The sequence below is a fragment of the Gasterosteus aculeatus genome, chromosome 18 (assembly GCF_964276395.1).
Source record: "Gasterosteus aculeatus chromosome 18, fGasAcu3.hap1.1, whole genome shotgun sequence".
Classification (NCBI taxonomy): Eukaryota; Metazoa; Chordata; class Actinopteri; order Perciformes; family Gasterosteidae; genus Gasterosteus; species Gasterosteus aculeatus.
Genome location: NC_135706.1, coordinates 12,366,652 through 12,394,295, shown reverse-complemented (window position 1 = coordinate 12,394,295; position 27,644 = coordinate 12,366,652). Strand labels below are relative to the sequence as shown.

At 41.6% G+C, this 27,644-nt stretch overlaps 3 protein-coding genes across 4 annotated transcripts; 2 read left to right on the top strand and 1 right to left on the bottom strand.

The window, feature by feature from the left end:
• The first annotated feature begins 6,851 nt into the window (after nucleotides 1-6,851).
• Nucleotides 6,852-11,168, top strand: alkal2a (ALK and LTK ligand 2a). Its single transcript, XM_040160370.2, has 6 exons — nucleotides 6,852-7,663; nucleotides 8,088-8,488; nucleotides 8,828-8,881; nucleotides 9,064-9,144; nucleotides 9,265-9,339; nucleotides 10,325-11,168. The coding sequence occupies exons 2-5, from the start codon at nucleotides 8,197-8,199 to the stop codon at nucleotides 9,327-9,329; spliced, it is 492 nt and encodes a 163-aa protein (XP_040016304.2). The 5' UTR covers nucleotides 6,852-7,663; nucleotides 8,088-8,196; the 3' UTR covers nucleotides 9,330-9,339; nucleotides 10,325-11,168.
• A 1,292-nt stretch (nucleotides 11,169-12,460) lies between these two features.
• On the bottom strand, nucleotides 12,461-20,798 carry acp1 (acid phosphatase 1). 2 transcript variants are annotated; one of them, XM_040160371.2, is made up of 6 exons: nucleotides 20,700-20,798; nucleotides 20,167-20,240; nucleotides 19,231-19,344; nucleotides 15,571-15,632; nucleotides 14,625-14,730; nucleotides 12,461-12,800 (listed from the first exon to the last, which is right to left on the bottom strand). In XM_040160371.2, the coding sequence occupies exons 1-6, from the start codon at nucleotides 20,740-20,742 to the stop codon at nucleotides 12,723-12,725; spliced, it is 477 nt and encodes a 158-aa protein (XP_040016305.1). In that variant the 5' UTR covers nucleotides 20,743-20,798; the 3' UTR covers nucleotides 12,461-12,722. The 2 variants fall into 2 exon arrangements, with proteins under 2 accessions (XP_040016305.1, XP_040016306.1); XM_040160372.2 differs by lacking the exon at nucleotides 19,231-19,344 and adding an exon at nucleotides 19,050-19,163.
• A 3,574-nt stretch (nucleotides 20,799-24,372) lies between these two features.
• On the top strand, nucleotides 24,373-27,222 carry fam110c (family with sequence similarity 110 member C). The gene has a single exon (XM_040161478.2). It carries the CDS (start codon nucleotides 25,125-25,127, stop codon nucleotides 26,121-26,123), a length of 999 nt encoding a protein of 332 aa, XP_040017412.2. The 5' UTR covers nucleotides 24,373-25,124; the 3' UTR covers nucleotides 26,124-27,222.
• Nucleotides 27,223-27,644: the final 422 nt, after the last annotated feature.

Below are 27,644 nucleotides of genomic sequence, written 5' to 3'. Positions count from 1 at the left end.
TGAAGGAAAGCTTCATCACCTCATGTTCAGCCCAAGGACGTGAACATGAGGTAGATCATCAGATAATAGCAAGCACACATCAGTATAGTTATACAAGCATAAAAAAAGAAATGCATGATCAAAAGAAGAATGCAGCCAAAAGCACTGGCTCAGGCTCAGCCATTATTTTTGTTTTAGAATCTGGCCGAGAGAACGTAAGATAGAGGCCTTTACTTATGCAACGGGAGCACAAAACAAAATGCCTGTTGAAATCGTTCCGGGGGAGATCACCTGCTATCCAATCACAGATCACACATCGGTTGTGCATAAACCTGCAGAAGAGAAAACATTATGCAGTTGGGAATTCCCAATTGGCCTTGGAGGTGGGAACATCCATACACAGCATTCTTTTCAGTGAACTCCACAAGATTCCCTCTGTAGCTAAAAGTGAAGGCCGTACAGGTGCCTTCTTTGTGACATCTTCTGGTTCTGCTTCTGCAGCTTTTGGGGATTTAAAATACATTCTTCTTCATCTCAGCAAAAAGGATTGATTGCAGTTACCATTATATTACCCCTTTGAGCTGGATCCTTTCAGGATACCCCTCCTTAATATGGAGTCCCTTGTTCTAAAGATCTGCAGTGATTTTTCAACATCTGCATTTTCTTGTTAACATTTGGTTGCCATAAAATTCTTCGTTAAGTTTGCAGACGTTGACACTCACTTCAAGCTGTCAATGGTCTCCTGCAAAGCCGAGCATCTTAGGAGATGTCCTGTGGCACCGAGAAGACTTTCGAGGATAAGGGGAAACAGGAGCTGCTGAGCCATTGAATGGTCTCACTCAAACAGATAGAGCCGTCACACTTATCGGTTCAGAAGAACAAAGCCAAAGAATCAGATCGCATTAAGAAGCACAGATTCCACTTCCAGGAAAATGTTGGTGTGTGGTGACAGACATTTGTTTTCTGGTATGAAATGTATTTATTCAATGATTTGTAGTCCAGCCTTGGAAATAAAGTAGCTTTAACTTTCATGCCAATGAGGCTTGTTTGAATTAGAGAGAGAGAGAGAGTTATAGTGTGCGGTACTGTAGCACTTATTGAACCCACCAGTAATAGTGTTCTTCACTACAACTGTGCTTTTTCTGCTTCAAGTACAGTATGGAAGCTTTAACATTTGTTATATTTCTTCACTCATTTCTTCATGTTGTCTTTCTTGATTGCCGTTGTTTCTCTCTTCTCGTGCATGGCTGCATGGAAAGATGCGTTGACTGGTCTTCGCAGCAATTGTCGATTTGCTGTGAAGACCAGACGCCCAATCCTTGTCAACAGACAATAAAAATAGAAAATCAACTCAAAGAGAAGTGACCTCTGCGCCCGCGTCTCTACATTCCCTGCACGCTGCGCTAACACCAATTACACCGACAGCTTAAGTGTGCCGAGGCGTGAGCAAGTCCACTAGGAAGGAATACAAAAAGACATTACGTTGTGGGGGATCAAACGTTTGTTGTTTGTGTGTATCTTCAAATGCATGTTTCCTTCCTTGGTTGAAACGCACATAATAAACAGCTTAAAGGAGATAGTTATATTTGCAAGGCTTGACCTGAAGTGCCCTTCCAATAGCACTGAGCATGTGTTTTTGTAGTTGCAGTGGAGTGGAAGCCGGCCAGGTGGAGATTGCACAAGTTGTGCTGACCAGAGCCCAGGCACCATCGAATGTCAACCATAATAATGCATAACACACACGCTGGTTTGTCTGGAGATACAAAGTGTTGAAGAACACTACTTCATTCCTTATTCTTGACTCCAAAAGATAATAACAAACATGTGGATGTTACAAAGAGGAAAACTCTTTTGCATTTGTGGATTTTCTCCAACCAGGAGTGGAGGAGGTGGTTTTAAATTCCTATTAGATTAGAATTTTATAGAAAGAAACAAAAACAACAGAATACAGGTGATTTTATATGGATTTGTGTGTTTTCGGTTAATTTGCCAGCAGGAGCAGCTCATCTGCATTTCAGAAATGACTGTTTGTACAACTTGTCTCATCGCCCCAAATCCTTTTCTGTCTTGTGTAAAACATTTTTTAGAGCAGCTGTAATACTTGGGATGGCTCTTCGTGACAAACCCTCAGAGAATCATCACCTGGACTCAGTGCAGCTTTGAGCTTGTTGTTGGGGTTTTCCAGCTCAGAAATGTAATCTCATCGTTCCATCACTGCTCTTACTCATCATTAACTGTCACAGGTAGTAAAAAAAAAAAATAGCAGTTAATTTAGCAGCTCTATATTTTTGCAGACATACACAAAGACAGTGATTATTGCATTTACATTGGCTAGATGGCCAGAAACAATCCCAATGCTGCGATGTTAAGCCGTTGAGCAGGACAGTTTTTTCTAAATGATGATGCAATTCGGCTGGCCACGCTCGGCTGTTTGTTGCGTTGTTGCTCTGCTAAAACACAGCATTACTTTTTAGTTTTAACAGTTGCCTCGGTGATACTGTTGAGTACCGTGTTTTCAAATGCTCTGGTCACCGAGTAGCCCGTTCAGAACTACTGCAGGCCTATTTAATAAATGAATGGTATGCTTGAATGGTGAAAACTTAAAGATGGATTTCCTGGATGACCTCTGTTTAGACATGTGTCCCAATGTAAGGCCATTTGAATAACCTTTTTTGGTTTGTTATGATTATAAACATGTATATATGCTTTTCTCACTTCTACTCATACAGAGACAGCTGCTGCTTGCCTCCATTCTGCAGCGCTGGATGAGGAACACATTTCTTCTTGGCTCAGATTTGAGGTTCTTCCTTGATTGCAATTCTCAGATAAGTAGACGTGAAGTCATTTTTCATTTTGACAATATAATTTCTATTGAATCACAATTGTTGGCAGATGCATGGGAGATCTATTGTTTTATTCAACCGTGTTCTGTGTTGTTCAACCTAGATGACCGTGCCTCATTACAACAGCTGGTAACATCCTCACATATTTACAGTGGATCATGAAGGATTTGACTGATGGACTGCACATGCTCATGAAATGAAGAGATGACTGACCAGCCAACATAAAACACTGCAGGTGACAGTTGACTTAGCAAACACACTTTGATGTCAAAGCCTCCTATCGGTCAAGATAAACCCACTCGTTTTCCCCAACAGACCCGAACAGCAGCAGTGCGTTGCAGAATTATTGGAATGCGGAAAAGGAAATGTATGGATTTCACTATGGTTTAACAGGTTAATGCATCAGGGAGCATCGCGCGTGTGTGGCAGGTTTGCTACATAGAGTTTCCTTTAAAAACTTGACAAGCTGACAAAATGTCAATAAAGGAAATACTGTTACACCTTAACAGAACATTTGAAACATACACCCGCGAAATTCAAGTTTTTCCATCACAACACACAAAACTTTTTTTAAACTACACAAATACAAATTAAAACTCAACCAACTCATTTTGCCACCATTCCAACGATTAGAAGCTGAATTGTTCTTGACTAATTCACAAAACAAGATATAAAAATACATGACTTCCTCTCTCTGGATGGTTGTTGGCGACGGCATAACATAACATTATCTGCTCTTATTTTCAGATGCTATTTTTGTTGTTGGAGACGTAACACGAGCAAAGAGAACAAGGAGGTTATTGAATGGCATGTTCCCCACGGCTACTAAGGCTGAAGTGGCACTGCGTTATTCTTCCTTGCGTCCAACGATGTTACGTGACTGGATGCAGCAAGAAGAGCGGATCTGCAGCTGCGCACCAGAGGAAATAAGCATGACCCTTTTACAAAACAAAAAGAGTATTATTGGCAGATCCACATGAAATTGAATGTAGTTTGTGGTCATTTTTTATCTACAGAAGGATCGAGAATACTACTCTGTAGATAATTACAAGGTTTCCCAAGGTTATATTCTGGGGCTTATTCTATTCAACATCTACACGGTTCCATTAGCTCAGAATATGGAAAGAAGTCTGGTATCATAGTTATGCAGACACCTCATACATCTACAAAACCATATCACCAGTGGACTATAATCCCATACAAGGTTTGGATAAATGCATTGAACAAACCAGAATCTAGATTTCCGTCATTTTCTTCAATTAAATGAAGATAAAACAGAAGAAATGTTTTTGGGGGCCAAGGACAAACGATTGAAAGTCAGCTCTCAGCTTCAATCACTGATGTTAAAAAACAAAAACCAAGCCAGAAATCTACGTGTAGTTATATCACCTGTATATATTGAGGAGTATAGTACTCCATTGAATTTATTTTGAATATGCCGATTAACATACATTTTAGTACCTGCAGAGTACATAAAATATCCATCAGTAATCATTTAGTTTTACACAGTTTGTGTCCTGCGATGTTATACAACCATTGTGCAATTGAAACAGTGCGAGTAAGGGGTTGTGTTGGCTTTGGACTGCTTTACTCACATAAAGAAAAAGATTCAAGTTGGAAGTTCAAGACTGGGCCTCCCAGCAGGGAGGATTACAGAAACAGGTGCTCAAACAGGGCGTTTGAGACAGAATACAGGTGTATTCAGATAGCCAGTGACAGAAAATCATAAAGCAGGTAAACATGTTTCAGTAAAATAAAATACTAGAATAGGGCTGGTATTTAGCGTTTTAACGAGAAAACCAAGGCTATCAGAGCTATCAGATTTTACAGTAGTTGTATACACTTTATAAACTTTGCTTCTTCACAGGTATTTAAAATGACCATATTTAATATTTACTATTAACACCCCGCTCAAGTTAAAGCAAGGTAAAAGCCAACCATCTGCGGAAAGTCAGAGGAGAAGATAAAGAAGCGGTGAAAGATGAACACTAATCAAAACATGAGGGAACATGATAAATCTGTTTTGAATTTGAAGGATTTTCTATAACCAGAAACACATGTAGAGAATGTCTAGCATGGATACCACAGTGATATTTGATTTCCAATAGGAAATAACAAGAATTTAAAAACTTTTGCCTGAATATAGAAAAGATGGAAGAGTACCAGTTTATAAACAAAGATTTTGCCGTGCATGTCAACGAAGCGTATTTTGGTGAGACACGAATTCCCTGCAGCGAATGAACGTACATGTTTTCTATTTCAGAAAATAACTTCAACTGGGTCATTTGATACAGTCCAGGATTTAAAAGAGTTACTACCATTTAGAATGTCAATTTAAATTAATCGTAAATACATTTCCAACAAACTTGAGTGTCCTTTGCTGTGGCCAACATCAGAGGAGGCATTGTTTTTTTTGACAACGTCTTGAGAACAAGTAATCCAGGAAAAAAAAAGAGGCATGTTTATGGGAAAGACGACCACATCCCACTGAATCAATAAGAACATTTGCAACATTTGAGGAAAATACAACTACTCAGGAAAACAAAGAACAACATGTTTAAACCAGTGACCACCGTACCACATGTATGAGGTATACCACAGGGACATGACTCATGGACTTACACACATTGGACAACGTATTTCCACATGTGACACGGTCTTGCAATTGCATGACCACAACCCCCCTTGTGTTTCTGTTCATACTTTCTGCTTTGCTGACATAACAGCATTAGTCGAGGGTAGAAAGACAAACCCACGGGCAAGTATCGAACTGCACACAACAATACTGGCAAATGTGAAAAATGCCAGCCATAGTTTGTATTGACTCGCCATTTATTCATTCAGTTTAGAGGTGTCACAGGACAACAGTGCTGGTTTCTTTTGCACGATTGTACACTTCAGTTGTCCATCTATGCCGAACAATTTCAGTGGCAGAACCCATTTAAACTGCAGGTGTTTCATATTATTTCAAACACTACAAAGGTGTTGGAGGATAAAATGTGCAGTAACTGCAGAATGGCGCCCCCTGCTGAAGTTGTTGCCCTTGCAGAATATGGTAGTGAACACGAAAAATCATGTATTCATTCTGCTTTTTATCTGATAAATGAAACAGTTGACATTTAAAAAGTGGTAGACGGGTGGGTACGCGCAGGTACACCACGTGTGCATTTAAACTCATATATTTAGTTAGTGGATATTGCAGTCCTGCTCTAAATGGTGATGGAAGATAAAGTTGACTTTTTTATAGTTAAATAATATTAACGTGTTCCACGTGCATATCAGAAGGCTCTGCTGCAGAGGTGCTCTGCCTGTAGCACATTTAGGAAGTGGAATCAGGATTGTCTGTCTGATGCATATTCTCAAACCACAGCACCTGCTTCCCAAACTGACTAGTGATTCCATTGTGCTAATTATTACACCGCAGAAAAACAACTGAATGCATCTGTAACCTCAAGGCAGATTTCGTCTCCTTGTAAAGAGAATCTAGTACACAATCTAATAACTCAATGTTATTTGATGTTTGAATACACTTCCAAGAAGTTCGACTCTCTCTGATCCCAAATCATCCTGGTGTGAATCACCACAGGAACCAAATATCGGTTGTTTTTTTATCATCGCTTTGGTCGGTACATTTGCCAGACTTGTGTTAAGAACACCGGTGTGTCATTACACAGGAATGACTTGACTGAGTTACCGCAGAGACTTGCAGAGAAGAGGTTTAGAGCTGTGTGACAGCGCGCGCTGTCCTTTCAGCACCAAGGTTTTACGCACGACCACACTTACTTACTTACTTACTTACTTACTTACTTACTTACTTACTTACTTACTTAGCGGTGAAAAAGAGAGAGGTTCGGTCGAACTACTCAGATACGATGTTACAACTTTCGACTTGTGTCCCAGCATAAACTTGAAACATGAACGTTTCCCTCAACGCGTTGTTATAACGGAGTAGAACTGGTCAGCTCGATTTGAAGAGGGGTGAGGGGGGTCATGGGAAAGATTTGCACGCCCTGATTTAGAGAAAGCTGTACAAACTAATCTGTGGACAAGCCTTCGGTGGGGTAAAGCTGTTTGTTCTTAACGGGCACTACAGTGCAACGTCCTAAAAACGGGTGTTTTAGTCTTTTTTTTCCGAATAATCAACCTTAAACTGAGCGTAATTGTGTCTCAATTTCCATGATCGGTGCACTATGGCTCTAAACGAAGTTAAGAGAATCACATTAATATGAGAGCGTTTCCACTGAGATGGTGGTATTTGCGATGCGCGCTGAGCTAATTGGAAATTTCATTGGAAGTATTAGTCGGGAAAACGCTTCCTGTAACTGCCTATCGCACAGATAAATGGAGTCACCGAAAGGAGGGGGCACAGAGAACTTCCCACGGCGTTCATCAGATGGTCAGTCGACTCGAGTGGACTTCCCGCTTCAGGAGCGCCAATAACAACGCGTGCTTACGTTATTGCCGCGGACACGACAGAGTAAACCACGGGACAGCTCGGCACGTCGGCGAGACGCACTGAACGGCGAGCCGATCCGCGACTTCGGCGGCGGCGGCGGCGCACGCCGGACTCGTGGAGCGACCCCGGATCGTTCCGGCTGTGCGTCCACTCTCTCTCCCTGAGGGCTGCCCGGAGGAGACGACCACTGATGCTCAGCAAACGCTCATAGGACTTCAGACGTTTTGTGGTTTTTTTTTTTTTTTTTTGCAAGTGAAGGACAGACTTTTTGGGCACATATTTGTGGAGCGGCGGAAACAAGAACATAACGTTGTTTTTTTTAACTTTCCATGTTGTTCATTGTCGGACGCAAGGAACGTAATCACACAGTATTTGTGGCTCAAAGGTAATTTCTCGGTTTTTATGCCAATGCCTGTTTCTGTAATGTATTGCTCCTCTTGTGATCTCGTGTATTCATCTCTTGATCTAAACTGTCTTGTGCTAAATACATCAATTCAAAGGACTTAAGAACCTCTCCTATTGGGTTATGACCAAAATAGCATTCAGAGAATTGACTCGTGATTTAACGATTTTAAATATTGTATGACAAAGCAGTCATAACACTTCGACGCGTGAAGAAAAGGCAACGATGCATGATGTTGGATAGAATTTAGAGGACGAATAACGGGAAAGTTGTCGAACAAAGTCGCAAAACTGTGACTGTTTACTTGACAAGTTATTCAACTGAGATTTTCTGTGAATGAAAGCTGCATTTGGACGCGCGCGTTCAGATCCGACATCACCTTGACGCCTCGATCTCTCCCTCTCAGGTCTACACTTCCAACTTTTTGGAGAAGGAGTTCACTTCTGCCTCTCTCTCTCTCTCTCTCTCTCTCTCTCTCTCTCGCTCTCTCTCTCTCCCCTCTCCCCCCCTGAGCTATGAGCGGACTGCGTAAGCACGTCACTGTCGGACTGGTGCTGCTCGTGTGCGCGCTGACCGGTCACTGCGGCGAGAGCGCGCCATCGGCGGCCCCGTCGCCCGCGGCCGCCGGCGCCGAGCGCGTCAAGCAGGACTTCAGGCGGATGATGGAGATCGTGAGGAACGTGGAGCACGGCCGCGCTCGCCCCGTGGCCAACACGGAAGCCGCGCCGACGCCGCGGACGGGGAGCCCCGCGGTGGAACCGAAGGATTTACGCAACTCGAAGAGCAACAGAGGCGATCCGGTCGTCGGTGAGTGATTGAATGATTGAAGAGGATGCTGCAGCTCTGATGCAGGGTGTGGGCTACTGGGATGATATTCGTTTGCAAAACAAGTACAGACAGATGGAACGGGCGGGGGGGGGGGGGGGGGGGGGGGGGGGGGGTATAACTTACCTGGGGCTATGTGCAGGTATTTGTTCGGAGATGCTGGGTGATGACATGTAACAAAATGTATATGCATGGAAACCCCGTTTCTAGATAACAAAGTTGACCCAGGTTGTAATTGACCAAATTACCCCAGTAAATGTATTTTAGTCGTCTGAGATATTTTAAAGGCAGCTTGAACCCGAATCTTCTATCTCTCTACAGCTGTGTTCCCAAGAGATCTCAGGAAGAAGGAGAAATTCATCAAATACATAACAGGTGAGGCCACTTGTATGTCACTGGCGTGTTAAGCAGGAAACTGAGTCGGGAGGATGTCTGAGGGACAAATGATTTTTTTTTTTTAAGTGAATAGCCTTACGTGTGCCAGCTGTGAAACAGACGTCAGCGCAGGTGGCGCAGAGCTTGAAAATGTTCACACAGCCTTCTGTCTTCCCTTTCAGGTCCGCTTTACTTCAGTCCAAAGTGCAGGAAGCACGTGTACAGACTCTACCACCACACCAGAGACTGCACAATACCTGCATGTAAGATTTTTACACACACACACACAGAGGAATGTCTGCGTTTGTCAGTCCAATGTCATCACGCCGTGTGAAAAGCATCCACTCATACGCAGGTCTCTGCTGTTAATCTTCTCTTCTCAGACTTCAAAAGATGCGCTCGGCTTCTCACGAGACTAGCTGGCAGCCGGCAGTGCACGGAGGGGTAGCACACGCGAGGTACAAGCTCTTCTCCTAATCAAACATGCTTGGTGCTGAGAGGACATGCATGCATACATAGGACGTATTGTTGAAGGGGTGGCGTGTAACGCGGTAAGGCCAGGGTATCATTTTCCAAAAGGTATAACAATGCCGCTATGAGTCTTACTTTGGAAACGTTAAAAGTAAAAGGATCATTATATAAATGTACTCAAACATTCCAAAGTAAATTATCACAACACTATGTCCCAGGACAGGGGCTTAAAGGCTTACTTCTTCTGATGCACTGAGTTCAAGTTAATGTTAAACAGCTATGATCATTCCATCCGGCATGTAGGCCGTAACATTAACAGTGTTCAATTGCCCATCTTGATTCCCCGCACTGTGTGAGTACAACTTACTCTTGCAGCTGGAGCGCAGTTTACACTATTATGTTGTTATTGTTGCTATTTTGTAGCAATTTTAGTATAAAGTGGCATTCATGCAAAGGACCAGCAAACCTAGAATTAACATACAGAACATGATCCACCAGAACATTTAAGTTATTATTTGCATATGTGTTTCCATTTCATTTATCTACTTATACCTCTTCTCCACAAGATTTCTGGCAGAATATTATCATAGTTATATTGCTGTCTTGAACAAATTATGATCATTTTGGTAACATAAATAATAATCCAATTATGTGATACTTCAAAATGGTCCATCGTACCCAATCATTCCTTTTCCTTTTCATGGGTTAACTCTATTTTGCTGATATGCCTCTACTTGAGGTTTGAAATTGTGGCATTTAAGACAGAATCCTGTGCCGTCAAGGTCTAAAGTTCACAGTTTCTGGTTGGTAATATAATATATAGTAATATATACCTGCTGGGTCAATACACACGTGCCTCAGCAGCAGCAGCACGGTTTGGTAATTTATTCTGAATCTTTTTGGCAAGAAAACATTTTGTTACCGGCTACCCAGTTGGAGACGGCGCTGAATTTCACTTCTTCTTCATTTCAGGTAGAACGCAAGCAAAGTCCTCCGCAAGAAGGAAACTTTGGGGAAAAGTGCCTTGGACAGTGGGAGAGAACCACCCCCCAAAAAACATTGACCAGCCCTAACTGACATTTAGGCTCAGTACTGCCCATCCATGACGTTTTGCTCCGCTGAGGCGTGGACTTATTGCGGCGGAATCACCACGAGTGACGCAAATCAGCCAATGAAACCAGACCAAGACAAACACGGTGAAACTGAAGAGTGGAGAAGGAAGGAAACGCCGGGCTGGAGAGAAACAAACACGGGGCCTACTTTCCTGCTGGCATCCAAAAAGATGTTGTGAAAACAAAACAACAACAACAAAAAAAGGGATTGCATATTTTTTTAATTTAGCTAATTTCTTTGAGAAGAGAGCGAGATCCAAATGTACCATATATTTTTTATGACTAGCTTTCTGCGACTGGTTCGGTCCAGATGAGTGTTTTGTGTTGAGCCGATACCTTCCGTGCCGCAACTACCCGTCATGCAGACGCGCTCTCACAAACCCTGTGCCCACACTGAGAAAGAACTGTGATTAAATTATTCATTGCGTTGACATTTCTCGGTCTTGGCGATGTTTGAAAAAAGAAAAAAAAAGGAGGAAGAGCCAGTTTTAATTGTAGCCCTCCTGGGAATCTAAAAACTATATTTATACATTTGAGTTTCCCTGTACAGACTATAGGCCATTTAACACAAGAGAAATATGTATATACTGTAAAGCATAGGAGGAATCCACCTATTTACCATGAATGAAAGTGACTGCATTCATCAAATGGCTGTTAACTACACCTATAAATTATAAGATTGGTACAAAGGTACATGAATCGTGCTTGTTGTCCGCTGCACTTTTTTTCTTTACTTTCCTTGTTGAGATGTGGAATGTTTCCCTGGTTGACCACATGACTGGGCCGAGTCCTACACTGCAGCTCAGCTTTGATAAAAACATTCAGAGAGAAAAGTTCTTTTTAAAAAAGGGCCGGTTCACCAATTTACAAAACAACCGAATTTCTCCCTTTCGCTAGTAAAATGTAGCTTTTAGTTTTATTGGGAGATTTGATAAATGAGGTGCATCCTGGTGGTTTAGGGAAGGTTCTTGTTGAGAAAAACAACGCCTTTTAAATCCATAGACACACTAAACATTTTTCACTGCTAGTACTTTATACCTCAACAGTAAAAACATTGTTCACTGTGCAACCTGTGGATTATCCAGGGCAACGTGTCTGGAACATAAGCCCCTGGGGAAAGCTATAGCGTAGTCTGCAGGTTATTCATTAGGTCTAAAAAAGGAAATGTAACATGCTGATTACTGAGTGAGCTTTAGAAGTCGGTCACTCTGACCCGGCGTACACGTTTCCCCCTACTTTCAGGTATCAAGCATCCCATCGAACTCCCTGCAAGAACACGTTTCCAAAACTGTCCAAAACTATTCCTTTAACCTGGACTTTAAAACTTGTTTGCGTGTTCCAGATTGGATTTTTTTAAATTTTTTTATTTATTGGATCAACTCCTTCATCAGACCTGAGGGTATCTGTTGTTTTTCAAATCTTGCTCCATTAATCTCCGGTTCGCATGCAAGCTCCTTCACAGTAGACGCCCTACTTGACAAGGGAGCCCACCCTAAAACTAAATTCTTTTACAACTGGAAACCGTCCAGTTGGTTTGTCCAACCGTTTGAGTCAATCCGCGTTTAATGATAGGCAGTCCTCCCTCACTGGAGGGCCACCATCTATTAAGTAGCCGGTGGGGATCAGCAGAATACATTGAGTGTATAAAAAGGACCATTCAAGGAAAAGGAGTGGGAGCAGTTTGCGTTTTCTAAGAACCCCTTTTAAAAGATGAATTAGATAATTGATATCTGATAAAAAATGAATCATATTTTGTGTTATTAGGTCAGATGAAAAGGAGCAGTATACCAAAGAAAGCTGTGCAAAGACAAGAACCTAACTATGAGGCGTCCAACTAAATATGCAGGCAGATTAGCATTTATGCTGGCGTGAACTTTGGCCCATGTCGACCTTTGGCCTCTAAACCTCAGAAGTCCTGTCATCGTCTGAAGGATGGCTTCATACATTGAAATATTTAAGCATATTAAAAATGTAAGGACGAATAATTCATGGGTAAAATAAGTCTGATGTTCTAATTTTATTAATCACATAAATTTACAGTCCACAAACTTGTCCAAGCAGCATTGTTTTAAAGATACATGTTTGGTTTGTATAACATTTACAATACTAAAAGAAGTGGGTTTCCTGGTCTTCCAGTGGCATCCAAAAGAGTGTTATGTACACTGCACATAATTATATATGTGCGACGCAGTCAAATCATATTTGGTTAATTTTTATTGTTAATTCCACAGATTCAGATCATTTAAGGTTACATGTTATTAGGAGTTTTTCTCCAAGAATGCTTTGCAGCAGCGTACACACTGTTCGTACACCTTCTCAAAGTCTTCGTCACTGCCCTATGAAATAAAACGGGAAGAAAATGATGTAAATAATAACATACATGCATACGGTTGATTCTATACAATACAGCTGTAGATATGCAGAGGCCATTTTTATGGAAATAGCTTTACAGCCATTGCAAACTTCACATTTGATGATTTTTAGCAGCCAGAATGTTTACCAATAGACTGCTTATAAGAAGTGGGCAAAGTCCCCATGAAGTCATGGGTTCAGCATTTCTGTCATTCCTATCTTGTTTTGTTTTTTTTAGAACCACAAGTGAGGGTGAAGCAAAGTGCAACGGAACACTGAATGACACATTAATCGTCTCACTTCCCCAAACTGAAAAAACACTCTCAAAAGGGTTAAAAGTTGTAGTCCGACGCCGTGCTGGTAGCCACGTCCTAAAGTTTTAACATCTATTTTCGACCGGATGGGACACTGATCTACTAAATGAACGTCATGCCGTAATACTAAGCGATCAGCCGGGTGATCAGGGAGACTGCAAGTTCAAGACACTTGTGCATAAGCAGGCAACTGGGAGTTGCAGCCTGCCTTTAAATCCTAGTATAAAAATGTTGACCTAATGATGGCGCTAGATGAAGTCAGAAGAAAAGCCAATTTACAATTACAATTCAGCTACTAGAGCGAAGCCACTATCTTACCCGATTTAGAGGTATCAAAGTGACAGCAAGGATAACCAATGTGACAATGTGTCACATCAAAATAGGACCTTATTCACAGTGCCTCTCCACCAAGCAACAGCATTGTGATCGTCCACTTTGGACAGCAGATGCAACACTAAAGAAAGTTTTGCACAAGCTGCCGTTGCAGGGAGTTTGTGCAAAGTGAAGCCAGAACAACTTGAACTCTCGCCTAGTGGCTGGATGTTTGTTAAGGAAATGCCTGATTTGAAATGCTGCAGAGTTTATGATGCTCAGAGCAATGATTTCTATTCATTTAGCAGCCTCACGCTGGAGTCGCTTTTTGTCATTTTGTGTGGCCGCACTGCCTGTAAAGAGCATTAGTTCAACCTTTGTTTTGGCAAAAAAAACTACTGGTAGACACACTTCCTCTGACCATCGCACAGACAAGTGACACGCCAAACTCTTAAAAAATAAAATAAAATGGTTACTAGCTTCTTTGCCATGTATTCCAAATGAGGAATCAAAGAGACGACGGCCATTATCGCCGTTAAAGTTCCCAGTGTTTTTCTTCATGAAACATGCCTGGACAGGATCCAATCACTCCCATTGGAGAGTAAATGGTCTCCACGGCTACATACTAGTCATATTCTGTCCAAAACTGAAGCCTCGAACAAGTGCACAGCCATTGAACGCAATATAGCAATTGTTGTTTTTTTTCACCTTCTCCACGAGCATTGACACGGCCGAGGAGAACATTGAAGTCAGTCGGATTTTAAAACAATTTGTTGATTTACATGTAAAAATGAAATGAGAACCAATATTGCAAAAAAGATTAAATGTTCAAATGAAGGCTGTTAAGAGTAAACAATTTAAAACATGATTAAAATATAGACAGATTTTGTGGCGCTTTCTCTAGATTTAGCAAAATGACACAGTTTTGGATAGTAACCGTAAATTCCTTTGAGAACAGAGATGGTATTCATCCTTTCGGATAGTTAAATTGGATTTATTTGAATGATTTCACACGACTAGCTTGAATTAAAAATCTTTAGTTATCTTGTTATTCCGACTTGTACCACTGCCGTTTCCCCTCGGAGTGTCCAAAAAACGGGGATTAGTATGATCAAACGTTGAGGAATCGCCCTAATTATGGCTAAAAATGCCGGCGACAGGCGAGTTTACTTTAACACTTACATAGTATGGGTCTTCGATGATGCGCTGCTTTTTCGGGTCATATGAACCCAGAAGCTCAACCTTTGCCACGGCGTTCTTCACAAGATTTGCTCTTCGGTTCAGCTCACTGTGAAGAGATGAGAAAGCTATTAACACGTTTGAACATGAGAACTTTGGACCAGAAATCTAACTCGATATAGATATGAGCCGGAAGATCATATATGAATAGCTGTAAAACATGATGATACTAACATCCATGGGATTAAACGTCCTTCCAAAGCACAGGAAAACGGAATAAGCGTTATTATGCAAACATTTCTACAATAGAGAAAACACCTAAAACTAAGGTAATAATATTTGAAAACTTAAAGACGGATTAACAATTAATAAATCACTTTCAATGTGACAACAATGAGATGGGCTGTGTGGGATGGCAAACTAAACATGGACAGAGTGCCTTTTGTCTCATTTTCTCGGTCTGCTCAGCTTAACATTTGTGGAGAAAAAAAAAAAAAAAGAAAAAAAAACATGATGTGTGAGAGCAAGGGGAACAAACTGCCCCAAGAGCAAAGACGAGGCATCCAAAGAACTCAGTAAGCTGCTTACAGATCAGATCTGCCATAGGCATGTGATCTCAAAATGATCCCTAAACGTTCAAAGTATCAAAAAAATATCCCTCCCCCTGACCTTTTGGAAAGAGCTTAAGAAAGGATATTGCTCATTAAAAAAAGGGAGGTATTCACCTACAAGTATACGCCACGTTACCACCACTTCGATGTGCATGTGAAGGAGTAGCACAGATCCCCACCGAGCCAGAAGGACAACCTGGTTCGGCCCCTTTCAAGGAAAAGGTTTCCCTTGATCCCAGGCAGCCTTTGGTGAGCCGAGTCACTCGACACCTGCGCTCACCTGTGCGCCACCGTCACGGCTGCAACAAACAGTGCTGCTGTAACGGACTCAAGTGTACCTTAAATTGCTCTCGTCCATGCAGAGGATGTACTCAAAGGTCATGAAATCATCGTTGGTCACCTAGAAGGAGAAATTCAGGAGAGAGAAACACATATTACGTCGGGCTTTTGGTGGGGTTCAAATACGGTGAAATGGACGTCATCTGAGGGTTCAAAGTAAAGCAATAAAAATCAATAGTTCTCAAAACAACAATAAGGGCCAACCCTTTGATTACATGGTCAACATCTTTTCCAGGAAGAGGTTTTTTTTTTATTATTTCATTTCATTTATAGACCGTTCACCCTCCTAAATCTGCACGAGAGCTGTTTTGGGGTTCCCATAGAGTCTTCTCCTCTAGCAAGGCAACATTTATAAAAGAAAAAAAAAGGAAAATCGATTTCATCAACATGTTTGCTAGACCTCAAGAATACATATAACACGTTTTGCGGAGTCTCAGTGAATGTAAACATAATTTTGTTTGTTTGCATGAGAACTTCACAGGGCGCCAGTGTGTTACTGCACATTTCGTCCTGCTGCTGTTTCACATTAAAAGCTTACAACTTGCAAAACACTTTTATCGTGAGATGTATTTGTAACCAACGTTCCTTCTGACACAAATTGTTCCTCAAAACGGGATTACAAAACAATAAAAGCATAATCTGCAGCATTTTTTTGTCAGAGTCTCATTTTCAGTTTTTGGAAGGCCGTAAAAAAACAAACAAAAAACACCATGGAGCCAAAATGAAAACGAAATGTTGTATGCGATGACACCAATGTAATTATGACCTGTCGCAATAAACCTTTTGCAGATCAGATTCTTCTTAACTTATTCATGTGTTGGATCTACACTGTAAATAAAAAGAAGTTTTTTGTTTTTGTTGCATTTCTGACAAAGAAAAAAAAAAACTGCTCCCGGAGTTGTTGGCGCATTGAACAACATCTGCGCATTGAACAACATCTGCGGTTTCTACCACGGCTGAAATCTTCCGGACACCATTGAGGAGGGGTGTTGAGTAAAGTGTTTCCTTTACGAAGAACACGAGGCAGCACCCTGAATAGTTTTGGGTTCCGAGAGTCAGTTTGGAGGAATGCCGAGATAGAGGTGGATGAATGAGAGAGAGGAACCAAAGACATGAATAAAACTCCTGCGACGCTCCAGATGTTGATATCAAGACATTCAAACCCAGAAACTTTTTCGCGTTTATACCATTCACACCCTTTCTCTGTAGTTGTTAAATTGACAGCAGCTGTTGACCCTTCCGCTCATTTCTACTTCTCCGAAATATCTGCCTGAGAGCAAGCCGGTGGTCGGAAAATTGCAAGTTCAGAAAGTTCAAGAGAAGACCTTTGAAAATCCTGATACGATGCCAAGAGAGATGATATGATAAAAAAAAAAAAAAGATCAGGTTCAGGCTCCTGCAGGGATTGTGCGTTCTATGGCTCACTGCTTTTACCACTACGACACGCCAAAATGTTTTCTTTGCTTTACCATTTCCTCAAATTTGTCAAATTTAGAAACGGCCAAATCCTGTTCCACTTTTTTGGCCAGGCGAGATGTACAATCCCCCCTCCCCTTCTTCTGGATCCGTCCCGGGACATCTTACCAGTTGGACGTGCCTGGGAAAAGCCTCTAACGGAAGCAGAGGCTCCATCAGAATGACTGACAGTTGGTCGCACCTACCTTTCCTGCACACTGGAATGAACTTTCCTCGGGTAGTGTGTGGATTATGTAAAAGTTTTCAAATATTGGCGACTCAATAATGAATTGATGAGGATGAAATCGGAATTTCCGCTCTAATAAATCTATATGCAAAAGGAATAGAAAAGTGGGTGGAAAGGGTGATAAAGGGAACGAGAAAGGTGCAAAAGCTTGTCAAAGCTCATTGTGTGTATTTGGTTGGGCTTAAGCCCAAGGGTTGAGCCTCCCCATCCCGGCTTTGAGGAGATTAAAACGAGGGTCTGACCAAATGGTTTGCAGAGAGACAAACCGACGAGACGGAAGATCTCAAGCACAGGGTGAAAACCTCCAAGGAAGAGCTTTTTAAGAGCACAGAGGATAAGCCCAAAGGCCCTATATGGACAAACATCTTGGTGTGATTTCAGACCTGTTTATGGTTTTGAAAGAAATACAATACGACAATTGCTAGATTCTCTGCATCAATATTTTCCCTATTTCAAAGAGCAGTAGAGAGACAACCCTGGCCAGGGTTCCCTTTCAAAATCAGATACACATTGTGCTCGGGAAGATTTTTTACTTTTTTTTTTTTTTATATATATACCATCAAACCTTCCAGACATTTCACTGACCACTGGGTCCATAAAATGAGAACAGCTGGTCCCCCTTTAGAAAGTTCAGCCAACCTTAAGTGAGCGTGAGACAAAGTTAACGTTCACAGCTCTAACGTTACGGCTAACTTCAAATTGACAAGAAAGCGTCTCTCGGCGTTACGCACGCAGCGGGTACCTCCGCTAGCCGACACATCGGCGGGCCGAAGGGAGATGACACGCGTGCCGTGGTAGCAGACAAACTATTTTTTCCGGTAAGAAAAATAAATTCTAAATAAACCGAACGCATCCCTAACACCATCGCACGTAGGCGCCATGTTTCTGAGCTCAGCTGCCTGGTCCACCAGAGGAGAATGACCTCTTGTGGTGCGAACAGTAAACTACAACACACAGCACGCCGGTTATACTCTGGTGTCACCACAACACAGGCCGTGATAATGTAAAAACACCACATAATGGCGAAATGCCTTTTGCTAAATTGATCTTTTATCATGTGATATGGAAAGCGAATATTTAGTGATACGATTTAGACGTATCCAACGGCGGCAAAAATAACATCATAGAGAGCCTCTCTACCTTTCTTCATTGGCTTTCCTGTAGGATGATCTGAAACGTGACGCTATAAAGTTGAACTTGGCGGGTAGTTGCTCTGTCGCTCGATTAGCTGCACTTCATATTTTATGTTTAAACCCTGCGTTGTCTGGAACAAGTCCCTTGAGCTCTTAAATCCTATTATTGTGTCATTAGATGTTGAACCTCTGCAGTCTCCCGTAGATTTATCACAGGAGGTGACTGTATCCAAGGTTTAAGCTAAACCAGCTGAAGCTTGTTTAGAGAGAGTAGTGTTTTAATCATTTCAATTTGATACAATTTGTTTTAAGGTTTTGGCAGAGAAAGACGCCAACTGAAAAGGCATAAATACGCAGATTCATGGTATTTGACATTCCTCTTAATCTGCAATGTTGGCTTTTTCTTACGTCGAGTGCAGCTGAAGTTCAGGGGAACCTGTGCTTGATTTGCAATCGCGTGCCGCTGACTATGCAGCTGCGAGTCAAAGCCTCGAGAGAAGTAACTTATTATTATTATAACTTATAACTGGAAAAAGCTACGGTGCACAATGACGGTTCAGCAGCACCTGTGAGTCTCATTAGGCGTCATTTTACAAACAGCCTACTCGTGAGGCGAGAGGAGCCACGGGACGTCTGGTTGTACCTGTCGGGCCCTGTGGCTCGTCTCAACGCCATGCTTCCTTAGGCAGGCCACACCGCGGGCATCCGGTGAGCTGCCTATATTCCAGTCAGATGTGGCACCACTGTCTATGACCCACTGCAACAACAGAGAACAAAAAAGGCGGCGCTAACTACGGCTAAGAGGGATGAGTGCGTGGTCGTACCTTCCTGGCCACATGCTGCATGGGCACGCCGTGACGCTTCATGCAGGCTTGACCGCGGTGGTCCGGAGGGTTTCCTATCTCATAGTTGGAGGTGGCAGCACTGTCTATCCTCCACTAGACAGTGTAGAGCATGGGGAACAGTAACACAGCACAAATGATCACGCCCTCAGGTGCAGATGTGTGCTGACATATAAATTTGCAGGACCATGTTGAACTCTTGAGGACAGGATTAAAAGTGAAACTTAACATTCATCAGTCCTCGTTAATAATCTTTCGAGGCTGCGGCTGGATAGTTATGTGTATTATTAAGTCCTATAATGATGAATTAGTTATTTTACTACAGTTACTTACATCTTAAACTTGTGTACTGTGTTTAACATTTTACCCAGTGTCGTATTGCCAAATTGTACTTCATATACAAATGTTGCAAAAAGTCTGCAAACCGTATGAAAACATTTTGAAATGAGATTACCCAAATAAATCAATCAATTATCCAACCATATCATTAGTCTGCCATCGGCTGTTAAAGGGATAGTTGAGGTTGCAGTGAAGATAAATGACGAACTATGTGTAGTCAGTGTATTAGTCAACCCCCTTAATTAAAAGCAGCAATCGAAAAACAGAATTCTTTTAAGTGAATGCCATATTCAGAAAACTTTTGCTGCCTTTTTTTCCTTCTCCAAACTGGAAGCAACACTGTCATACAACCACCACACCGCAACATTTTAAGTTACCCGCTAACAATACTGTAGGCATGCTTTTAAAAATGCAGTGTTAAAATGCAGTTCTTAAGTTTTCAAAGCCTTTGATACTTTGTTTCTAGCGCTACTTGGCGGCTGTGCTCAATGGCATACATGTAATACAGTGCAAACATCAGTGGCTTGTATTATCAATGTTGTTTTGATTGATGGAACAATGAATTCGTCTTGACGTTACCTTCTCCACAACGCCAGCGTCTGCTGCCATCTTCCTGAAGACTGCTTCAGCGATTGGGGATCTGCAAATATTCCCTGTCAAAACCACAAACACCGCACATTTGTAAAGCTATGTTTAATAATTTCATAAGGGGCTTATGAAAGATTTTACCAAAAACTGTAACACCTGCAGGATTTTATGAAGAGTAACAAACGCATATTCACTACATTTTACATAACATTTGTTACTTTTAAATATTTTTAAATAAAGAGCCACAACTTAACTATATAGCACATCTGACATTGACATATAATAAACGTGCGAAAGATTACAATATCTGTATCAAAAGTGAAATGTAATGTTATGTTTATTGAATACTAAAAGGGACACTGTGGCACAATGAGGCGCGAGGAGAGGAGTCGAGGAAAGGGATCGAGGCCATAACCGTAGTGGTAAACGAGGAAGGTCCCAGGTAAAGACACTCGGTGTTTATGCAAATCAAACGTACATTAGATGTTTTTTAACACCTGGCTTTACACCAAATGCGAACTTACCCAAGCAAACGAACAAGGCAGACTTCTTCCCGGAGGTCGCCATGTTTTTTAGGTGACGTTGTGTGACGTCACACGTGTAGGCCACTTTGTGCCTGAACAGAAATGTTGATGTTTTTTTTATTGAGTGGATAGAAATTTGTGAAGCTTTTGAGAAAACGTTGTAAAGTTTTTCACCCTTGTTAAAATCATTACATTTTTTCTTACTGTTTAACAGACGCATTTTCTCATGCATTCCTTTTGGATTTATTCTTCAATCATCTTTATTATCCTGTAAATTATCTTGTAAATGTTAAAACGGTCGGTCATATTTGTGAGATATGATGCATGTGTGCAACTATACTGTCAACACTGAACATGTACAATATCCTGCTCACAAATTAATACCTCATCAGTAATAATTGAATAGTACAGTCAGTCATCTGAAGTTGCTCCCAGGGTTCTCCTCAATCCAGCTACAGTCAAGCCACTAAGCAATGTGGACGTCATAAAGATATTCATACTTTCATATTTTGGCTAATGTTTTGCGTGATCATGATAGGAAAGGCCTTTCCGGACCGAGATATTTATAACAACAGATTAGAGGGTGTTTTACAACTTTCTCTTTGCTCTTGCGGATGCAGGTTTGCCCCACATTTGGATAAGAAATCCCACATATATCTGTCAATGTAAACACTTGTGGACTTTAGCGATGATCATGTAATTGTCTAACTCATTGGACGACGGCAAACAAAAAAAACATGAAAGGAACTCAACATTTGGTATTGCCTGTAGCCTACTTGTTTTCTACAAACTATTTGAAAAGAAAACAGCGTTACAAAAATAAGTGAAACCATTTAGCAACGAATGGTTTTAATTGTATTTACGACTGGCTTAACTGTTCTCGGGAGAGCATTAACTTGATCTTGGAAAATATGTTCCAAATTGGTAGAGAAAACCACTAAACACCAGCTTGTCATTGGTGGTCGTAACCTCTCATTAGCAAGTTTATATTTTCAGCTCTGAGTGGGAAAACGTGACAGTATTGCTCTCTAGCCAAAACCAACATAGAGCCCCGTTCTTTCTCACACTTACCCTCCACCTTGATGTTGACATCTGGGCCACGCTAACAACATCTGCATGGAATGTCAAACGGAAATTCTGACTCTTCTTTTTGACTCTACGTATAAACTATGTTGATGCAGCTTTATAAAGCCGTTGCCAAACAGCGCCATAAACTAATTCAGAATCAAAGCCTCCTAGAACAAACACGATAACCGTCATTAAGGGGAGAATGTATTGCATGATGGTTTAATTAGAATGCTTCTTGGTAATTAGTACTGCATACATAATCAGCAATTATCAGTTGCTTTACATAGTCAAGCAACAACTGCAAGCAGGAGACGCCTGCAGCAATTATATTTCATGATTTACAAGCCCTTTTTTAATTGAGTAAGCCAGTTTCATTCACGTTTCGATGATGAATGGTAATTATTGTGCATGTCCCAATAAAAACACAATTAGCGGAGGCTGCAGTGTCACATTAAACTGTTGGATATGTTTTTCCAATTAGAGTTCCACATCAAATCAAAGTGAGATGGCTCCGGGGAGAAGTGAGTAATGGTGACAATGTCCATAATCACTCTGACCTTCTCCATCCTCCTCTCTATTTTCTACAATTAGGAAGAAACAGATTTCACCAGTAAGTCAAAATACGTAATCTGATTGCTCTTTTTTTCAAAGCCACACGCAGCTAGATAGCAATATATCTCTGCCAGATATGCAGTGAAATATCTAAACATCTCAGCACTTGGTCATTGTCATTCCGTCGCTTTTCATCTGGTGCTCGACTAGTCCAGCAAAGGCAGGACGGTGACTGTTGTATCCACTTCTTTACGGAGACCATCGTGACAAACTGGATGAAGCTGCACTTGAAGGGCGCTCCGCAGGAATGAGCGGGGGAGTCAAGCGGGACCAGAGGGGGTGGACCCTCTGTTTACCTCAATGATGCTTGGTAGTTCATGGGACATTTGTGGTTTATGTCCAAATTGTTTTTTTTGCTGCTATTTATAGTCTACCTGATGCAAATTTTAAAAAATGCACTGCAATTCACTACTGTTTTTGTTTGATTTGTTAGCAAATGGGCTTCAACTTTTGTGGGGAACTCTGTGTTGCATAATGATTATCAATTATTCATCAATAATTATCAATAATTATAAAGCTTTATTCTGTATGTTGAGGTGCCCTTGAGGGAGACACTGGATCCCAGGTTGCTCCCCAAATCTTCTACAGAAGCCCACTGCTCCTAAGTGCTTTGAATAAGACGAATGGTCTTATTAGGTAACATAAGGTCAGGTTTCATGTTCCTATGTGCATGTGATGTAGGGTTTACTCCAGGTTTCCCCAGCTCCACACTTGTCTCGGGAACAGCTGAAGGGGACTAGTCGAAGAGCTCCCACGCGATCTGTGCAATCTCCATGTGTGTCTGTTTTTGTAGTAGAGCGGGGGGTAAGCCTTATTTTTAAACCGAGACTGTTAACCACCGTGAAGCTTATCTATGAATAAAACTGGACACCTCTCTGCTCTCTTTCTTAAACAAATAAGAACCGAATATTCATATGTGGTATTCTCTGGGTGAAAGTCCCAGAGTGGCGTTGTCTCATTGCGGCCAGGCACATCAGTTGCACCTGTCACATGTATATGTAAGCCATTCAATTAAAGCTGGGACTCGTAGTCCTAATTTGACAAGAAGCCAGTTCAAACATATTTTTACAAGAACGACTTGTTCTTACTGAAAAGGACACATCTTCCGTACGTCCGCCTAAGCACCAGACCTCAAGGGCATAAGATAATAATTCATTGGAAGTGGAGGTCAAGGAACAATAAAGTAGAAGTAAATACTGCAGAAAGTGAACCATTTTAGGGAAGCCAATCAAAATAAATTCTTAGATTGAATTAATGCAACACCTTAAAAAACAGATGTGGTATGAAAACTATAAAAACATGAACACGATTGCATGAATTCCCGGTTATGCTTTTTTTCTCCGTTTTTCTTCCGAGCAATCAGTCACACCTACTCGTGTCCTTTGAAAGCAACAGCCAGAACATGTTTTGAAACCCAGGAAAGTCAATGGATGGAAATATCCATCCATCCATATCCATAAATCTACCCATCCAATGCGGATTAACATTCTACTCACTACTGCCAAAGCCAGATGTATTGTTAAAAAATAATTAAGCTTTAAACAATTAAATAACATTGGTCCAGTTTGGTTTGTTTTCGGGTGCATCATTGCCTATAGAGACCACATTTCTCGCTGTAGAAATCCCTCGGCTGGGCCTGTTGTAGAGTTGAGGAAAGTTTGCCAAAGTGCAGTCACTCACTCAGAAACACTTGTTGGATAGTGTGCGGATGTAGAATCAAGCTGAGCTCAAAAGGAGTGTTTTTGCTGTTGTTGCCAACTCTCATTCTGTTGCCAAAGTTTTGGTTGCCAGTATTGGTTGCCAAAGTGCGTTGGTTTATTATCATCAATTGATATTCTTTCGCACATGTTGCATATTCGCTTGATCAGCTGCTCTGGCTGTCCTTCAGGATACCACTGTGTGACACTACACAAATGTTTACACGTACACTTAAAGAAATACACAATTAAACATAATTGTTTTTGATTTTTTTTTTGGTGTGTTTTTTCATTCAGATGGCTTACATGCACGTATCAAAAAACGCTGTCACGGCAAAATGGATTAAGCATCAAAGAAAAATAACTGATGTTTTATTGTTTTTGAATAGTTTAGGCTGTTTTTGTTAGTTGGCCATTAAAGAGTGTTACTTTTTACAATTACAATTATAACTCAAAATCAAGCCAGTGTCATAATAACCCATCAAATATCTTCAGAATTGCACAATACTGTTTTGATTGACAGATGAAAATTTCAGTTGCCGTTAACAACATCAACATCAGTACAGACTCTCTATAAGGTAACGATGCGGAGGAAAGCATTGATTGTGCAACATATGCACCATATGACTTTTGTCAGTGTCTCTGGTACATGGGATGACAAACCAGAGACAGCACTTGATGTTGAACGTGTTGTAAATACCACTAAATTTGTCCTTAGTAGGATTTTTTTCAAAAATTGAGCAACGGGGGTGAAGGCCCGCATTCCCTCGAGGACGAGGGAAGAAATGATCGCCGCTGCAGCGTCAGCTTTCACTGCTCTCACTTGGTATCAGGTGTACTTTGAACAGCCTTGTGTTTGGTTAGAACTAGTCTTGCACAAGACGGGTGGGGTAGAGTGGTCTGTGTTTGTACAGACAAGGTGAAGTCTCCCGTTGTAATACATGCTCAGGCAAAGGAGGGGCGTGAATGGAATCTTTTCCTCGAGAAGAACGCACGCTTAAGGATTACCCACTCTTTGCAAATAGCTGATTTGAATGGTCAAACCACAATGGAGGCAATCAGTGGCACCACAAAAATCCTGGAGAAGGGGCCTGAATACCTCCGAAGGCAAATGGAACTGGAGAGCGAGACGAAGGGACGCATGAGTGCGGTGGAGAGGCTCGCTGCGACCAAACTCAAATATGTCAAAAGCAAGCTGGTGGTCAACTCCACTCAGGAGCCGGTCGTCAGCCTCGGCTCGGCCTCTGTGAGTAGCGCTGGATCTTCAAACCTCAGCTCGAAGCGCGGTGAGAATCTCTGCGTCGGGAGCAACTCGAGAGCGGCAACGCACGCTGCTCAATTCGCCAGCTCGCCGGGGCAGGTGCGTCGGTCCAGCTCCAAAAAGCGACGGGACTCGCTGCTGTTTTACAGGCAGAAATGCGAGTTGCTGACAACGTCGGCGAGCGACCGGAAACACCATGTAATACCCAAGCTGCTGCTGGGCTCCGTGCACAAAAGGGCGCCGTTACCTGGTTCAACAGAAAAGGAGTGTGAAGGTGAGTGCAACAAGGAGAGGGTCGTCCCACCTATGGGAACAGAAAGGAGGAGGAATGGAGCAGCAGAGCAACGCAGCACAGAAAACAGGAGTACTGGGTCAAAGGTGACAACGGGATCTGTGAGAAAATCTGGCCTCCTAACAGTTCCCGAGTATGAAAAGAGGTCCGGCAAAGGGGTCGGTCGGTCTCACTCGGACATCAGCTCCAGGTACTCCAAAAGCTTTGCAGACTTTGATGTTTTTTTCAAGTACTGTGGGCTGGGCGGTGAGGTCATTGAGTCTTTGGGGAAGGAGAACTTCTCGGCGCGCTCAGATGAAAGTGTCAGCCCTTCCACGTCGGACAATTGCTTCTCCAGGAACAGCGGGGAAAGCGACGGCCTGCTGGAAGACGAGTTACTTGAAAAGACGAGTCAGGGGACGTCGGTTATTGAGCGCAACGCGAGGGTCATCAAATGGCTGTACAGCTGCAAAAATGCTGTAGAAACTGGAAAGACGTTAAGAGACCTGCATTGAGATGCCGACCTCGACTGTTGAAGAGTTGATAATAACCCCTTGCTTTTTTCTGTGATTTTGTTTATCTTTGCCATAATAATCGTTTCATTGTGTCATTTGGTTTCTGGGCATACTGTGTGTGTGTGTGTGTGTGTGTGTGTGTGTGTGTGTGTGTGTGTGCGTGTGCCAATTTCAGCAGAAACGTCTGGGAGGAATGACACTACTTTAGAAACTTGCCTTAACGTTGTGTGTTACATAAATTGCACAGAAAGCCCCCCGTTACACACAGAAACATGGCAGCTGTTATGATCTAAACATGTTTATCTGGAAAATATGTATTTTCTTGTGGTTTACTTTATTTATCAAACTGTGCGATCTTTACAGCACAGCTGCAACTTCAAGATCCAACTTGCGTTAAAGATCCAAAATTCTGACACACATGGAGACAATAACTCTTTTTCTGAGGATAAAAACAATCAAAAGACCATTAGTGGCCTATAAATGGTCTACAAATACACTTTCAGGTTGCCTGGGCTAAAGAAAGATTTGTCATTTTCAACAGCACCACACAGGGGCAAACGTGTCAATGGCAAACAGAGGAAACTGCACATAATGCTTTTATATTCATAGTTGTAAATGATCTGCAAAACCAACAACAACTGAAACTCTGCTTCTCTCTGACTCCTCTCTCTCTCCACTCAGAAACAATATTTATGTTTCGGCATATACTCATTACTCAGCTGCACCCATATTTTAAACACGCCTTTCCCCTTTGCAGAAGCCTGGCGGACACATTCGTATCAAGACAAGTCATGTCGTGCCCTCTCTCGTCCTTTGCTTCTTAGAAGTTGATGATTCCATGAGAGAAACAGCTATTTAACGTTGCATTCGTGGTTCAACCTACAGGAATGTACAGTACAATGTATAATAAATGTGCAATGTGTAATAATTGACTGAAAATACCCTGCTAGCATTGCGTATTATTTCTTATTATATTGGAATTTGTATTATGTAAAATGACTATTACCACCCCAACCAGTGAGACTATGGTTATGCTGCTGCCTGTGTTTTACAGTTAAGTATTTTGCTACACAAATAAAGTTCATATTTTTCTTACATATTCACGTTTCCTGATTCCTGACAAACTTTTCTCAAATGTATCAATGTTAAAAAGTTGTGTGCACATTTCCTCCTATATTGTGTATTGGATTCTCTGGATGTAAATAACACAGTGAGTATATCATCGATAGGGCCCACTAGTGGATGCTTAGTAGTTGAAAACCTTTTGAATGTGCGATATTTAGCCTAAAGGTGATATCTGACTATAGACTGAACCGGATCACTGCGTTAAAATGGCAGTAGCAGCACGCTAGTATACCAAACCGTTGACCGCACTGTAATTACATAACCACAAATAAACCGGACTGAATAGATGAATGTAATGCTATTTTTAGTACATCAGAGGAGAACAAAGAAAAACATTTTGCAGTAGTATTTTGTCAAAAAAGATATAATATCTAATGGCAGCTATTCAGCCATCTT